At 51.8% G+C, this 16,018-nt stretch overlaps 1 protein-coding gene across 3 annotated transcripts in view; it reads left to right on the top strand.

Moving 5' to 3' along the window:
* Positions 1-16,018, top strand: part of ESRRB (estrogen related receptor beta) — a 170,864-nt gene that overhangs the window by 104,805 nt on the left and 50,041 nt on the right. For 2 of the 3 annotated variants that reach the window (XM_041759804.1, XM_041759803.1), the window contains exon 2: positions 9,986-10,392. In XM_041759804.1, the coding sequence (XP_041615738.1) occupies positions 9,986-10,392 (407 nt within the window). Of the gene's footprint in view, positions 1-8,651; positions 8,745-9,985; positions 10,393-16,018 lie in introns of those variants that run through there. The other variant, XM_041759805.1, reaches the window with a different exon arrangement.

Below are 16,018 nucleotides of genomic sequence, written 5' to 3'. Positions count from 1 at the left end.
AGTGGTGGGGTTGGATCCTGGGGGCCTTCTGAGCTGTGGTGAGGACTCCTGCTTTCCTGGCAGTGGGATGGAAAGTGGGATGGAAGCCCCTGGCTGTTTTGAGCAGAGGAGTATTGTGACTTAATCCCTTTGGCCTTGTAACTCTGGCACTTTCTGGTCCTGGGACCCCTGGCAAGATATTTAGGTCCTCTGCAAAATGGGGAAATGATAGTACCTACCTCCACAGGTTGTTACAAGGGACATAATGCATGTGGTCCCTTGCCTGACAGGAAGCAGGGCCTTGGCAGGTGGGCACGCTCACCAGCATTACAGGGGTCAGAAGCAGGTTCCCAATTGGCTTTGGTGCCAGGTCCCCACCTGTCCAGCTGAGTTAAGATGTTTCTTTGTCATCTGCCCAGGCTGCCCATTGGTACAAGGACTAAAAAAATTGAGTCTGGATGACAAAAGGGTGCTGGGAGCCCCAGGCCTCCTGTGTCATCCCTGCAGTGCACAAAGCCACATGGGAAGGCCCCTTGCCTTAGCCAGGTGGTGTCTGGAAGACTTGTCCCCCTCCCTGGGTCTGCACACTGCCCTATAGGCACACACGTGGGGAAGTGGGAGGTAAGCCTAGCCACAGTAATGCACAAACGAGACCCAGGTGTGTGATTGTGTAAGGAGCAGCAGGGAGGTCAGCAGTATGAGCCGCGCACCTTGCATGCTCCCTCAGTCTTAGGTTGCATCAACAGAGGTATAGTGTCAAAGATGAGAAGAATAGGAGTACTGCTCTGCTCTGTACCTATCAGAATGGACCTGGAAGGCTGTGCTCTGTTGTTCTGGTGTTCCTCTTCGTGAGGAGCAGAGAGAACAGATGAGTTATTCTCCAAGGAGGACAAAATGTGATCAGGGGTGAGTCCAGGACTAGGGGATGCTGCTCCTCATGAGGACAGGGTTCCCCAGGGAGCAGGAAGCTGCCTTCAGCAATCAGGAAGGCTGTCATATGGAGGGGTGAGGGGGGTCAGACTTGTTCTGTAGGTCCTGAGAGGGTTGTATAAACTGTAATTGGAAGTTCCAAAGAGAAGTATTTTGGCTCTTGATAAAGAACTTTTTTTAAAAAAAATACACTCCCAAGTGGTCAGAAGATGGGAACAGCTGCCTCTCGAATGAGGGATCTCCTCTTCCCTGGGATCTTTAGCAAAGGCAGGCAGCCAGGGACAGATCAGAGGCCTTTTGAGGTCCTGGTCTGCTCTGAATGCCTCTGGCTGGAAGAGGGCCCTGCCTTCCTCTCCCCACCTCCCTACTCTTCTTCCAACAGAGCGCTTTCCCTGAGCGCTTCTCTCCCTCTCGCTCTGCTTAACTGTCACCTCCTCTGTCTGGCCAGCCTATCTGGCGCTGCCCCATCCTCCCATCTGTCCCCTTCCCCTGCACCAATCACTAACTGAGTGTATACTATTTTGGTTGTTTACATGCTGTGTGAGGTAAGGTGGCTCACAGTAGCTATTATTACATGCAACCCCACTGTTTCAGTGGCTTAACACAGTAGATGTTTCCAGCTTGCCCGTATGATATTTTGCTTGACAGGTAGCCTTTCATGAGGTTATTCAAGGGCCCAGGCTCCTTCCAGTTTGTGGCTCTGCCATCCCTCAGGGCCCCAGGGCCCCCTCCTGGACCATCTGCCTGGATCCTGCATGGCCCCCCAATGGGGGAAGACAGAGCAGGGGGTGCAGGGCGGGGAGTACCTTGGGAGATTTTGATGGACCAGATAAGGAAGTGGCTGACATCATTTTGCCCACATGCCATTGGCTGGGACCTACTTGATGTCCGCAGCTCATCGAAAAGAAGGCTGGGAAATGTAGTCTCCCTGATGTCTGGGAAGAAATGAAATTGCTTTTGGTGAACTCATAGCAGTCTCAGCTATACTTATTTATCATTTTCCATTGAATCCATGTCATCATCTATTGTTACAGGCACCATTATTCTTGGAGCCACTAATCAAATTAAACTAGAGCATACCATCGATTCAAGATGCACTCAAGATGCATTCATGTTTGCATGAAAATAAATAAAATATGAAAAGATGCTGTAGCTTAAGGTCAACGAGATACAGTAGTCACTCCTTGAGGGCAGGAAGCTGTCCACTTTGTGCAATAATCCATCCCCAGGGTTAGAAGAGTGGCTGGCACCCAGTAGATAGCCAAGGAATCATAATGGAATGGCCGAGAGAGGGAGGGAGTGGATGAATGGATGAGATGGTATGCGAATTCCTCTCTTGGTTAAGTATCAGAATGCCCCTCATGTGGGCCGTTGTGTCAGGGAGCCAGACTGTGCTCACCCACCTGGGCAGAGGTGCTGCTGGGTTTTTGACCAGGACTCCCAGGACTCTGCCCCTAGCCAGCACCCTTCTCTGCTGCCAGCTTCTATTTTCTTCCCCCTCGCTGCATGTTGGTGCGAAGTGTGACCTGGTTCACTCTTGAGCTGTCCATCTTACTGCTTCTGTTCCTGGCGAGGCAGCCTGGACAGCACACAGCTCATGGGAGGGACCCATTGGCCCAACTCGGGTCAGGTGCACACCCCTGGGTCAGTCGGCTGGGCCAGTGGTGTAGAGGTCTGTAAGAACGTGGCAGTTCCTGTGGTTGGGAACTCCGTCTGTGTGTGTGTGTGGGTGTGTGTGTTCGTGCACGTGCGTGTGAGCATGGTCATGTTCATGCCAGTAAGAGACAGAGAATATTGGAGTTGGGTGTCAGTTCCTAGGAGAGAGCCTAGTTAGTTTTGATAGTTGGTTCTGGTAGAGCCTGAATAAGGAGCCCCTTTGCCTGAAAAGGGACTTTCTGGGTGGAAGTTCGAGCATGCAGAGAGGCATACAAATGCATGATTAAGTGGTGGATACGTAGGTGCCCGGATGGTTGAATGCTGGGAGGAGGAGAGACTAAGCAGCCTTGCTTGGAGTGGGATTGGGTATTTAAGGGACCCTAAGTGGAAGCCATCTCATCCCCAAAAGAGGGCTGCTGTAACTTCGGCTAGCATTTATTTATTGAGCACTTACTGTGTGCCAGACACGATTCTAAGCTCTTTTCTATATTAATTCGCTCATCCTCGAGACCACCTTATGACATGACTATGATAATTCTCATCCCCATTTTACAGATGAAGAAACTGAAGCACAGAAGGGTTAAATACACCAGAAGGGACCGAGCCGGAATTCAAACTCAGGCAGTCCAGCTCCAACCACTAAGCTCCATGGCCCAGCACCGTGGCTCCTGTGAGGATGAAGTGCCATCTGGAAGTTGCCAGATGTGTTTAGTGACCGTAGGTGGGAGGTTTTTACCACATCGTGGCTTGACGTAGGGCGAAAATAAAATCAGGCTCAAGCAGAGTTCAGATAAATTCAAAGATATCAGATCTCCAGTAGCTGTGGAAAGGAAGGATGCTGGTGGCTCGTTGGGGGGCATCCCCCAAAACTGTGATGCTGTCCTTCCTCCAGACACTCCCTGTTGTGTTGTCTAGAGCCCAGAGCTGACCAGGAAGACCCAAGGAGGAGCCATCTCTGGGTCCTGCTTGGGGGCACTGCACTAAGAGGATCGTGGGGAAGGCTGAGGTTGAGAATTGGACCTCCCCAGAGGGGTCCCCTGTGACTCATTTGCCCAGAGCTGCTGTCAGCAGTGGGCCGAGCTCGGCCAGTGCAGGGACCCTCCGGGCTGTCCCAGGGCGGCTGCTCCACGTCCCCTTGTCTGTCTCTGCTTCGGCAGAGCGTCTCTCTTCTCATTATGATGGATGCAGCCTGGAAAATCAGGGATAAAAGGCTCCGATTGAAAGGCACTAATTACCCATCATTATTTTCCACACCGTAATTTGTGTGGAACGAGATTTCAATCAGTTGTCCGGGACCAGCCTGGTTTTGACTAATCTTTCTAAGACAAGATGCTTAATTACAGATTTCTGCCGTAGCTTCAGCACGCAGGGGGAGGCAGGCTCGCACTGAAGCCACTTTGCCATTGGGTCATTTTGCGGTCCTGGGTCCCGGAGAGGGCTCCACGGGGAGGAAGGGACGAGGGGGGTTAGGAAAAGTCTCCCTGGAGGAGACCAGATCAAATCGAGGTGCCACCAGAGCGGTGCTGTGGTAGTGTCGTGGCAGATGGAGGGTGGCAGGCGGGCCGCTGCCTGAGTCACCACTCACTGTGCCTCTCAAACCCCAGGCAGCCCCCCAACCAGCCTGGCTCTTTCGTTAGTAACTTCGAGAATCACAGCTTCTTGGGGCTTTGGTTCCTCAGCTACCTGTCACCGGGTGGGCAGCAGAATCCTGGAGAACTTACAGCTCACTGACTCCTAGCTGTGCTGGTGTGTCTGTCCAGGAAAATGGGTCCACTGTTGGAAGATACACATATGCAAGATTTCGATCACGGGGAGCTGTGAAAATGCTTTTTACTAAAAGAGGTGATTCAGACTACTCGGGGGAAAATGGTTTGAATTAAAGAAATATGTGAGTTTAAAAAAAACGTATATAATTATTGGACCTCATATGTACAGGATTGGATTAATTATAATCCTTGATTCCTAATACTTGTCACCATTGGCCACTTCTCCCTCCCTCCCTCTTCCCTTCCTCCCTTCCTCCCTCCCTACCTGCCTTCCTTCCTACCTGCCTTCCTTCCTTCCTTCCTTCCTTCCTTCCTTCCTTCCTTCTTTTCCTTCCTTCCCTCCCTCCCATGTAATAAGTGCCCACAAATCCATATCCCAACAGGAAGCTGGGACAGTTATTCACATTCAGCCAAGCAGCCCTCCCCAGCCTCTCCCCCTATTAAAGGCTCCTTCTGCATTCTGTAAAAATTTTTTTTTTTTTGCATTCTTAAAAATTTTTAAAGGGAGTTTAGCTGTGCTACTTTCAGGTTCCTTGAGGGGCTGGTTCATAACAAGTAAAGCCTTGCTGGAGGGTCTGAGGGTCTGCTATAATGAATAGCTCGGTGGCCCCTGGTTAACGAATTAATTATGGAAATGTACATAAGAGTCTCTCAAGTGTTCAGAAACCATTTTTCTTCTCTATAGTGGATTCCCATTTCAGGCTTATTTATTCTCTTAATTTGCCTAACAAACCACTCTCCAGTCCTGGCAAATGGCAAGTTCCTTATGGAATCTCTATCTGGGGACTTGGTTGGGGGAAGAGCTTTGCTGGTGGCCAGGTGCTGGGTTTTCTGGAAGGGGTTTCCTGGGAGAATCACAACAGTGGCCAGCGGCCCAGAGTACCTGCTCAGCACCAGCTTGGGCCGCGTGTGTTGCCTCCAATACTTCATACTCACACAACACAACCCTATGAAGGAGGTGCTATGACTGAGCCCATTTTACAGATGAGCACTCAGGCTGAGAGACAGTGACAGCTGGGATCATCTGATGTCAGAGGGCAGGCTTCAACCCTTAAGTGACAGAGCTGCTGTTTTTGCTCTTACACTTGCGGTCTCAGCACAAAGCCAAGACAGCCTTGGGAGCACAGCCCCTCTGCACGTGACCCGGATCCGGATCCTTGTGGGTAGGGGGGATGGGCTCTATCCCACAGAGGAGAGCAGGCCCGGCCCAAGGCTAAGCAGGCCAGTCCAAACCCCTTCCCTCTATGAGCTTCTGTTTTTCTAGAAGCTTCCCTCCGGCTGCCTGCCCACCAGCAGGCCATTGCGAGGGGGCCAGACCTCTGAGATTCCAGCTTTGTCTTTTGCCGGCACACTGGGATTTCTCCAGCTCTACAGATCCGTAGCAAAATAGCTCAGCAGTTGGAGTTTCATTCAGAATCTCCAGGATTCTGTTGGTCTGGGTATGAGGAAGATCTTCAACCCACTTGTTGTCCAGCAGAGTGTCTCCCACCCCACCCCCCAACACCCGTCCTGCCTGGTGAGCTCAAGCAGCCAGGAGGGCAGGCCACTCTGGGGCACAGGGCTTTTCACTGGGTGCTGGAGGGGCCAGGGGCAGAGAGCTGGCTGGGGCGGGAGGGGGGCCGTGCCTAATCAGACAGTGGTGAAATTAAGGCCAGGACAGCTCTATCTGTGCTTCTGTTACCCATGGGTCACAGGGGCAGTGATGCCTCCAGGGCCTTCAACCACTGACTGCTGCTCTTTCAAAGCCTGCTTAGATGGGGCCTCTGTCCCCTCCCATGAAGTCGATAGTCATCGACCCGTTTGGGAACTGGGTCCCAGCCAACCACAGATGATGGACTCGATGTGACCCCTTCCTCCCCAGAGTGAAGTGTCAGCCACCTCCCCCCATCCCAAGGCTGCGCCCTCCCTGCAGGCCATCTGGGCACCCACCCTGCGCTACATCCTCATGGGCCTTGGCGACCAGGCTATACCTCTGATATCTTCCCTGACCCCCACTCCAATCCCCTGGCTTTCTTGTTCCTTCCTTTGGTCTACCCTGGGCCTGCACCCCCAGAAGCCACCATGCTTCTCTTGGCTCCCCCCCCCCCACCCAATCCTCTTTCCTTCTGGCCCTTCTGCTCTGATCCCCTCTGTCTCAGACCTGCACCATTCACTGGCCCAACTCTGTGCTCCCAGGTCCCCTGGCCATCTTCCTTCCTCATAGATCTATGTCAGTGGTTCTCATCTGTGGGGGATTATCCCCCAGGAAACATTCAGCAATGTCTGGAGGTTTCGGTTGTTCTCTCTGGGGCAGGGAGCAGGGTGCTATGGGCATCTAGTGGGCAGAGGACATGGATGCTTGGAAACAACCTGCAGTGCAAGTGCAAAGCATGGCCCCACAGTGAAGAACTCCCCTGCCCCAAATGTCAGTAGGGCCAGATCAAAGCTGCTGGAGGAGACGGGGCTGCCCCTGCAGAGTAGACTAAGAAGCCTGGTAAACCCTGCTCCGATTTCTCTCTCCTCCCTGCACAGTTGCTGTTGGAAGTTTCCTTTCTTTTCCTGGACTTCCTGCCCTCAGCCTTCACTCTGTGTGCCTTGGGCTTCATGGACTGAGTGGAGGGGGCAGGGAGGTGAGGGGTCTCAGCTCTCCTCTCTGCCCCCCACAAACTTCCCTCTCTCTCTCTTACTGCTTTATCTCATTTCTCTCATACCAGATTCATGTCAGGCTTCAGGCTGCATCATCCCCATGGTACTCAAACTTGATGCCCCCAAGAGTCACACATCTGGGCTGCTAAAGCAAACCCACCTGAAAATGCAGACTTGTGGGCCCCACTTGCAAGGTCTCTTCATTCTGTCTGCAAATATGAATGAATGAGTGAGTGAATGAATGTAGGAAGACCAGTGGGGCACAGCAGGGGAGCCCTGGTGAGCATAGTACCCCCTGGTCCCATCTGGTGCTCTGCACACTTGTGTATGTTTAGCATCTGCCCTTTCAGAGAGCCATCGAGCTTCTTGAGATGGTGGGCTCTGCTTATCATGACCTGTCTCGTTCTCTGGCCAGCACTTGGCACGTATTAGGTGCCTGAAAGAGGCGTTGACTCTCCTTAGAAAAGACACTGTGGGTGGGGCACCAAAATAATGGTCATGGGAGGGATGACTGTAGGAGTGAAACCCTCAACAGCCTCCATCCCCACCCCCAACTCCATGCACAGCTGGGATGCAGGCGACAAATTAGTGGCTGGATTTCCATGCAACTCAGAGGTCAGGGTCAAGTTTGCTTCCTTCAGCCCTGGAGTCTCTGAAGATGAGATGATAAAAGGCCTGTGTGAGGAGGCCAAGTGAGGTGAATGATGTAGGCATTGTGACGTAGTGCTACCGACCCGATGTTCCCAGGTCACTGAGGGTCACTGAGGGTCACGGGTTCACTCTGGGTCACTGAGACCGCAGATAAGGAACTGGGGGGACTACTGTGGTTGCTGTAATTCCTGCTTATGTCAGGCATCCCAAAATCTCAAATTCTCTTGAGTTTGGGGAGAGGTGGGGATGAGGGCTAGGGTCTGGTTGCTGTCTACCCAGCCAGGGCTTGTCACAGAGGGCCTGGGGTATTCTGTGACCTGCAGAGCCTGGAACAGTGAGCAGCAGGGGATTGCATGTAAAAGGGCCCTTGGTCGGCTCTTTTCTGTGGGGAGGTCACCCAAAAGTGCTCTTGTGCCTGCTTGGGTGGATTTTCTGTCTGGATGATGCCCTGCCAGGCTGATGGTGTTTTTCCTATGGTCATGCCAGGGACCTGCTGGGGGACGACAGAGGGGAGGCAGGTGGCCGTGTGGAACTCAGGAGAATAACGGGGCACCAGTCAGAGCTGTAAAAGGATCCAGAGGAGACCCTCTACTGGGGCACGCTCTGCCGATGTAAGGGAAACATGGGGCTTGTAGGAGAGGCATCTCAGGGACTCAGGTACATTTGGTTTGGAACAGAAGAGATGGAGAGCCTCTATCTTCAAACACTACATTCCAGTAGATAAACTTGAGAGTTGGAGCCTTATATGTATCTTTTATCTTTGTATCTGCAGCTCCCTGGTTCTGATTAGAACTGCCTATGGGGCAGTGAGTTCCCTGTCTCTGGACGTGTTCAACTGTGGATGGATGGGACAACCCCTCGGGAGGCGTGCTAAAGATGAAATCGTTAGTGGCGAAGGCCCCTCCCCGTTATGAGATTGCATTTGGTGGTGTGGGGGTGCTTTGAGGGTGTGGCAAAGCAGCCCCTTCCCTTAGTGGTGACCAGTCCTTTCCTCAATAGACTGCTCAGGAAACAGGGGCTCCCTCTGAGCATTATTGGAGGTCGGACAGTGGCTGTTACCCAGTGGACCCTCCAGCATGAAGACCTTCCCTCCCAGCTGGAGCCATCTTTCCGCCAATGGGGCTGTAGCGCTGACCGGTTAGCCCTTTTCATTCTCCAGGAACTTTCTCTCTTTCCTTCCTCTGCTCTCTGAGTGTTGAGTGTCGGGCTCCTCTTTACCTCCACATGGCCAGGCCAGGTCAGGGGCCAATGGACCCAGACGCAGCCTCCTGACTCCAGGTCCTGGCTGGCCCCAGGGGTCTTGAGTGTGAGCCACAGCTGGGTTTCCCTAAACATCCACCTTCATCACTCTGCTGTGAACTTTTCTTGCCCCTTTGGAGAGAGGCTCTTCCCCTTGTCCTGGGACCCCGTGGGAGAGTCACACCTTGCCTGCCTTCTTACCTACCCTGCATGGTTCTGGGAGGAGGGACTTTCATTTTGGGAAACATTTGATCCTTTACAGTGATCCTGTCATGTTGGTAATGCTCCCTTGACTCTGGGAGTGAGGCGGGGACTCTCAGAGCTTGAGATTTAGGGTGAAGAAGCTGCTGGGAACACACGGAGCTGGGGTTGGAAGGCCCCCTTGTGATGTCTCTTGGAGACACAGTGTCTGGGGCCGGGTGGGGCTGGGAAGCCAGGCTGCTGAAGGGTTAGGAAGGGACATGAGGGAGGGGGCCTGGAGCCACTTTCCAAATGTGCCCTGGGCCAGAGGCCAACCCCAAGAGGGCAGCCTTTGTCATCAGCCCTGCCTCTTGCCCTGGCTGGGTGCCTTGCTTGACATCTCTAGGCCCAGTCTTTGTGATGGTGGCACACGGGGGCGGGGGTTGGGGGAGCTCCAAGCTTGGGCTTACCAGAAGCCCCAGGAGGGGCAGGATGAAATGGGTTATTGGGTCACAGTACTGAGGGTGTCTGGTCCAGGGCCCTGCACACCCAGCCTCTCAACTGTAGCCACCACGTATTCTCGTCGTGCAGGAAGGTGGGCCAAGGACTTTGAGTGGTTACCGCTCTGTGTCACCCTCATGCCAGCAATCTGCAGAGAGCTGGGGTGTTTGATCTGAAGTTTATTGGTCAAACATCAAGTTTCTTTTTCTTTGAGGACTCCCAACGTTCGGGGTGTGTGTGTGTGGGGGGTGGGGGTAATGCCAGACACTTGCCCTGGGCTGTGCGGTGTCCTGACCAATTGACCTTCGGGGCCAGCATTTTATCTCCCCAACGCCTTCGCCTTGAGCCCCTCCCAGCCTCCCCGCCCACGCGGTGCCCGGAGCCCAGAGCTAATTCCTGGGGCGGGTGTCACACCCACCGCGCCCTCCGGAGCTCACTTGCCCGCTCTGTGTCCGCAGGCTGCTGAGCAGAATGTCCGACGACCGGCACCTGGGCTCCAGCTGCGGCTCCTTCATCAAGACCGAGCCGTCCAGCCCATCCTCGGGCATCGACGCCCTCAGCCACCACAGCCCCAGCGGCTCGTCCGACGCCAGCGGCGGCTTCGGCCTGGCCCTGGGCGCCCACGCCAACGGGCTGGACTCGCCGCCCATGTTCGCGGGCGCCGGGCTGGGCGGGACCCCCTGCCGCAAGGGCTACGAGGACTGTGCCAGCGGCCTCATGGAGGACTCGGCCATCAAGTGCGAGTACATGCTCAACGCCATCCCCAAGCGCCTGTGCCTCGTATGCGGGGACATCGCCTCCGGCTACCACTACGGCGTGGCCTCCTGCGAGGCCTGCAAGGCCTTCTTCAAGAGGACCATCCAAGGTGCGTGTGGGCAGGGCCCCCCCGGGGGCGCAGGGGGTGAGCCAGGGGCGCCCTGCCGGCAGGTGCAGCGGGCAACCAGGTGCCAGGTCGGGCCGCGCCTCTGCAGCGGTTGGGGGGGATCCGGAGGGTCCCGCCTCTGCGGGGTTCCAGTCCCGACTGCAGGCCAGACTCTCAGCTCGAGGGCTGTGGTCCAGTTGGCAGGTGCTCCCATCTGGTGCCCCAGAAAAGCCAAAGAGAAGCCACGCAAATGCCTCGCCATGCGTGTCCCTCTCATCGGTTGCATGTGTCCGGAGCGAGTCCCTCAAAAGCTGATTTTTTTTCTTTTCTAAAGATTTTATTTATTTATTCATGAGAGAGGCAGAAACATAGGCAGAGGGAGAAGTAGGCTCCCTGCGGGGAGCCCTAGCAGGACTCGATCCTAGGACCCCTGGATCATGCCCTGAGCCAAAGGCAGGCAGATGCTCACCCACTGAGCTACCCAGGTGTCCCTTGAAAGCTGATTTTGGAGGAGGAAGTAGTACTCTTTGTCCTGCAGTTCCAGACCCTTTGCAATAAAAAGGGTTTGTCATTTTGTTTTGATCTTTTTCTTTTTTTTATTATTATTAAGAGAAAGAGTGAGGAGAGGGGCAGAGGGAGAGGGAGCATCTCCAGCAGACTCCCCACGCAGTGCAGAGCCCCATGCAGACCTTGATCTCATGATCACGACCTGAGTAGAAATCTGGAGTGGGCTGTTTAATGGATGGACAAATAAAACACGGATATTTTAATTGCGAAAGGGGCCAACAGAGCAAGGGACAGCCACTCACCCTGTCTGATCTCAGCATGGCCTGTCTTCAAGGGCTTTTTATGGTGTTTCTATCAGTTGAATCATGTTCTGATGGCTATGAGGGTGGCTGCCTCTCTCAGCCGGTAACTGAGTGATTTATTCCTATGAAGATGTGCAAGAGCCTTGGTGGGTGCCCTCTGTAAAGTCACCCCAAGGGAAATGGGGGATGGTGATGGGTCCACCCTCAAAGAGCTCATATCAAGTTCATGGCCCAGAGGCCGGCCCCAGAGGAATGGCCTGGCACATGGATAGCTGAGATTCTTACTGCAGCGAGGATAGAGCATTTGTGCCATTCATACAGTCAAGTTTCTATTGAGCACCTACTAAGCACCAGCTGTCGTCCTAGGCTCTATCTTATGGGATAAACAAAAAGCCCTCCTCATGCATGTAATTGAGATGAGCTGATGTCAGTTCACTGGGACAGAAATCACAACCAGACTGGACAAAACCCAGGGGGCACCTGTCCTGTCCTTGGCCCTGCCTGGCTGTCCTGAGGGTGCCCTCCCTCCCCCCTTCCCCATTCACTTTTAAGAGTCAAATTGAGCTTTCCTGGGATAACTTGACTTTATTCAATCAACAAATATTTGTTTAAATTTCTTATGACAATGTATTTATTAAATCAGTTGAGGGCCTTAGGATAGGCCATGTTTCCAAATCTACCTATTAGTTGAGACGTTGTGGTATAGTGACTATCCACCTGGGTTCCTGGGTCAGACGGCTCCATCCATTACCTTACAGCTGAATGTCCCTGGGCATGCTGCCTCAGTTTCTCCCTGCACTCATGTCCTTCTCAGAAAGGTGAGATGCTGTCATTCCTTCCCCATTTAGAGATGTTGAAAGAAGAGTGAGTTAATATGTTTATAAAACACTTTGAATATTGCCAGGCGCTTTGTAAATGCTAAATAAATATTTCCAAGTATTATTTTCACTTTCACAATATCACTTAGCATATTACTAAGACAACAGACACAATTTATCTTACCAAGCTGGCTTTTATAATTCCCTATATTTAAGTAAAGCGGTGTAATTATTTTGACTTAGGATTTCAATTATTTTAGCTAATTTAGTTATATATAAATGAACCCCCCCCAAAGAAAAACCCCATTTTTAACCATGTTAAAAATTCAAGCAGTACAAAAGAATAAAGCAGTAAAAAGTAGATTTTCCTAAAACTCGAGGCTCTGGTTCCTTGTAACTTACCCAGAGGGAGTCATGATACACACTGTATTCAGCAAATATTTATTGAATGTATTCACATCAGGCACTGTCCTAGCCTCCAGCGTGGTGAATGAACACATCCTGGTCCCTGCCAGCTTCATAGCCCTGAGTCTGGGGGAAGACCCTGGAGTCTCTGTATTTGGAAAGCACTGTGTGGTAATTCTAAGGTTCCTGCCTCAGCCAGGGTTGAAAACCTCCAGTTTGACAGCCAATCAGTATCATTGGATACTTGACAAATAAACATAAGATGTTTAAACCAATTTAAGTTATGGAGGTAGCAATGTATCTTTCTGCCCAAATAAGGAGGTAGTCTTGGTTAAGATTGCCATTATTTTAGATTCTTTGAAGTCAGTTTTTGAAAAATTGCTTTTTAGGAGGCAGCCACATTTTCTTCACTCCGTATTGTTCTTAAATGAGCTGGAGGGGTTCTGGAGCAACTTTTCTGAAAGTCAAGGCTGGTGTGGACTCAGAAACCCTTCTGTCCCTCAGCGGAGGCCTGGGTGCTGAGAATGTCTTCAGCATATCAAGAGCCCACATGAAGGATTTGTAAATAGCCTTAATTATTTGCTCCACGAAGAGGATAATGATCTTTTCCTAGAAGTCAGAGGACAAACAGCAGCATTTAGTACAGTCAGAACTGAATTGCTCTTGCCTCTTTTCTTTGTCACAAGTCCTGATTCCTGTTTAGAACCAGGAAGAGGTTTCTATCCAGTACAGAGGAAAGGTATATTCTAAAGCTGATGACTTGCTTTGGTTATTTTATTAATAACTCTTTGGTTTTGGTCTAACATTGATTCTGACTTTGTTTCTGAATGTTATGGCTGTAGAAAATTTGGAAACATAGTTAAAGCATAGAGAGGAAAACTGTGACTCTTGGATGACCTCAGAGACAAGTGGGAACTGTGTGGCGTGGTGTTCTGAGTGAGATACTGGCCGGTAGCAGGAGAAAGAGAGACATGGCACCTGCCCTCAAGACACTGGAATCTAAGGCTTAGAGCATGTGAGTCTGTAGGCCTGGCCTTAGGCTCCAAACCAGGGCATGATCCCCTAAGCACCTACCCAATTAAGGAGGATATTCAGGCTTTTTTTAAAGTCTGATCACCTGGACTGAGGGGCTTTTGTCACAGAATGATCCATTAGTGAATTTATGTAAATGCTTAGAAAGCTCTGAGAATCATGCTAGCCCCCTCCCTAGATGGCTTCAGTCTCTTATTTCCCATACCAGTATGGGAGGAAGTTTTATAGAAACAAGGATGTCATGGTAAACAACTGTCAGCCATTTCTTTCTTTCTTTTTAGATTTTACTTTTCAGTAATCTTTACACCCAAAGTGGGGTTCGAACCCACAGCCTCAAGGTCAAGAGTCGCATGCTTGACTGACTGAGCTGGTCAGGAGCAGTCCCCGCCTCCACCCCCCCCCCCCCCCCCCCCCCCGCCCCCAAGCCATTTCTTTTCTATAAATATTTACTGGGCACTCTATATGTGCTGTGCTAGGTGCTGGCACTGAGGATGGGGGAAGGGGCCTGGAGAGGTGGCCTGAGTACAGCCTACAGGCTGAAGCCTGCTTTTGTTGATCAAGGTGGGTGAGGACACTGCCACACCTATTCGTTTACATTGAGTCTGGCTGCTTTGGTGCTGCAATAACAGGATTAAGTCCTTTCCATGGAGATCTTCTGGCTGCAAAACCTAGAACATTTGCTGTCTGGCCCTTTGTAGGAAAAATTTGCACTCCCCTGCACTATAGCATGGAACAGGTAGGTGCAGGCCCTCTGCCCTCATGGGGCTTATAGTCAACGCCTCCTAGAGCGTGCTAAGTGTTTATTGCAACTTCACCTGCCCAATTCTTTGTGAAAGGGAGTTGTCACTGTTGGAGGCCGTGATGACACCCATAACAGATGAGCATAGACACAAAAAAGGCACTTTACTGAAGGGACAGAGTGGCTCCATAGCAAAGGAGATAATCCTCAACCTGATTGAATTTGCTAGCATATCTAAAGAAAAAAAATGTGCTCATCAAAGAGGATCGATCAGTCCCAGAGGCATAGAAAAAGTAGGCAGACTTTGGCAAAGGCACCACTCCTAGGGGCCCAGAGTCAGCCTGGGGACAGACTGATGTCATTAAACATGCAGTTGATGTGATTGACATCTTTCTGATTGTGATCTAGTTCCCCTGTAGGTCTTCTGCTTGGAGTGAACTTGCTGGTTAGGCACATCAGTTTTTCTTTGTACTTGGATGTGCATCCCTGGGCTTATACATCAGGTTTTTGAATTTGGGCGATGGGAGTCTGCCCCGAGAGATGGAGCCCCTTGCCTGGGTTATGATATTGACCTCATGGTAATGAAAACCTTTGTAATGAGTGCCTGAGTAATGAAGTGGCCTTTGGGGGGGGGCACCTGGCCCCCTTTGACCCTGTCACCTGGCTTCCTGTTCCGTTGGGAAACTAGATGCCCCCAGACCCGCCCACTCTCCGCTGCATCTGTGGTGCCTGTGGTCACTGATTGCACAGTGACGTATTGCCGTCCACTGCTGACTGCCTGCTGGAAGAGAGGTCTCCCACCCCGGCTCTGTTCTACTCAGGCTTTGAGTCCCACCCCCTCCCCGCTTCCTAGAGACCCTCCTTCCCCCTATCTGTTTTATCTTCTCACTTTCTAGTCTCCTTCCTTCCACCTGCATTTAAATACCTCTAATATCTCCAGTCTAAAACAAAGAAAACAAAACCCACATCCCTTCACCCTTCCACTTCCAGCCCCCTGTTACCTTCCTAGGCTCAAATCATGACCCACCATGTGGGCCAGTATGTCCTGCCCATGCCCCAGTTGCTTCTGGAGTCCAGATGAGTCCCATAGCTCATGAGTACAGCCGGATGAGTCCTATCCTGCTGCACTCCAATGCCTTTCACACCTAAAGAACATTTGCACTCGGGTGTCCTGGAAGCACCCCAATATGACAAGTCCAAAACTGAACATTTTCTCCTTGGGCTCCCATTCCTCGCTCCCCGAGTGTGCTGGTCAGAACTGGGTGTTCCCCTTAACCATCTGAGCCACTCAGGCACCCCCAGAACTGGGTCTTACCCTTCACTCTGCTTCCTGCCCCTCATCCCAAACCAGTGTCCCCAGCAGCCACGTTCTGTGCAGTCTCCTCCTTCATGTTCCCTGACCTGATGCTTCTCTCCACTTGCCCTGGTCCCTGCCAGGCCACCCCTGACCCCTGACCACAGCAGCTTCTAGTCCGGTCTCCCGGCTGCCAGGCTCACCCCTTTCCAGCCTGCTTTCTTCAGTGCTGCCAGGGAGACCTTTCTGAACACATATCTGAACATGGCACTCTCCTACCTTGCTTGTGGGTAAATCAAAGTTCCAGAATGTGATTGAGGATGTCCTTTGGGATTGTCCCACATTGACCTGGTTGCTTCATCCCCTGCCACTCTCCCTTGCAGACTGTGGGTCAGCCTGACTGCTCTATTTTCCAGGTTCCCAGAATTTGTTGCACGCTATCAACTTCTAGACTTTGCACATACTCTTCCCTTAACTCTGTCTCCCAGACCCAACCTCTAGTCCCTACTTGTGTTCATTAGGTCTTGGGTAG

Source organism: Vulpes lagopus, chromosome 6, assembly GCF_018345385.1.
Source record: "Vulpes lagopus strain Blue_001 chromosome 6, ASM1834538v1, whole genome shotgun sequence".
Classification (NCBI taxonomy): domain Eukaryota; kingdom Metazoa; phylum Chordata; class Mammalia; order Carnivora; family Canidae; genus Vulpes; species Vulpes lagopus.
The sequence above is the reverse complement of the archived record's forward strand: the minus strand, read 5'-3'. Positions and strand labels throughout refer to the sequence as shown.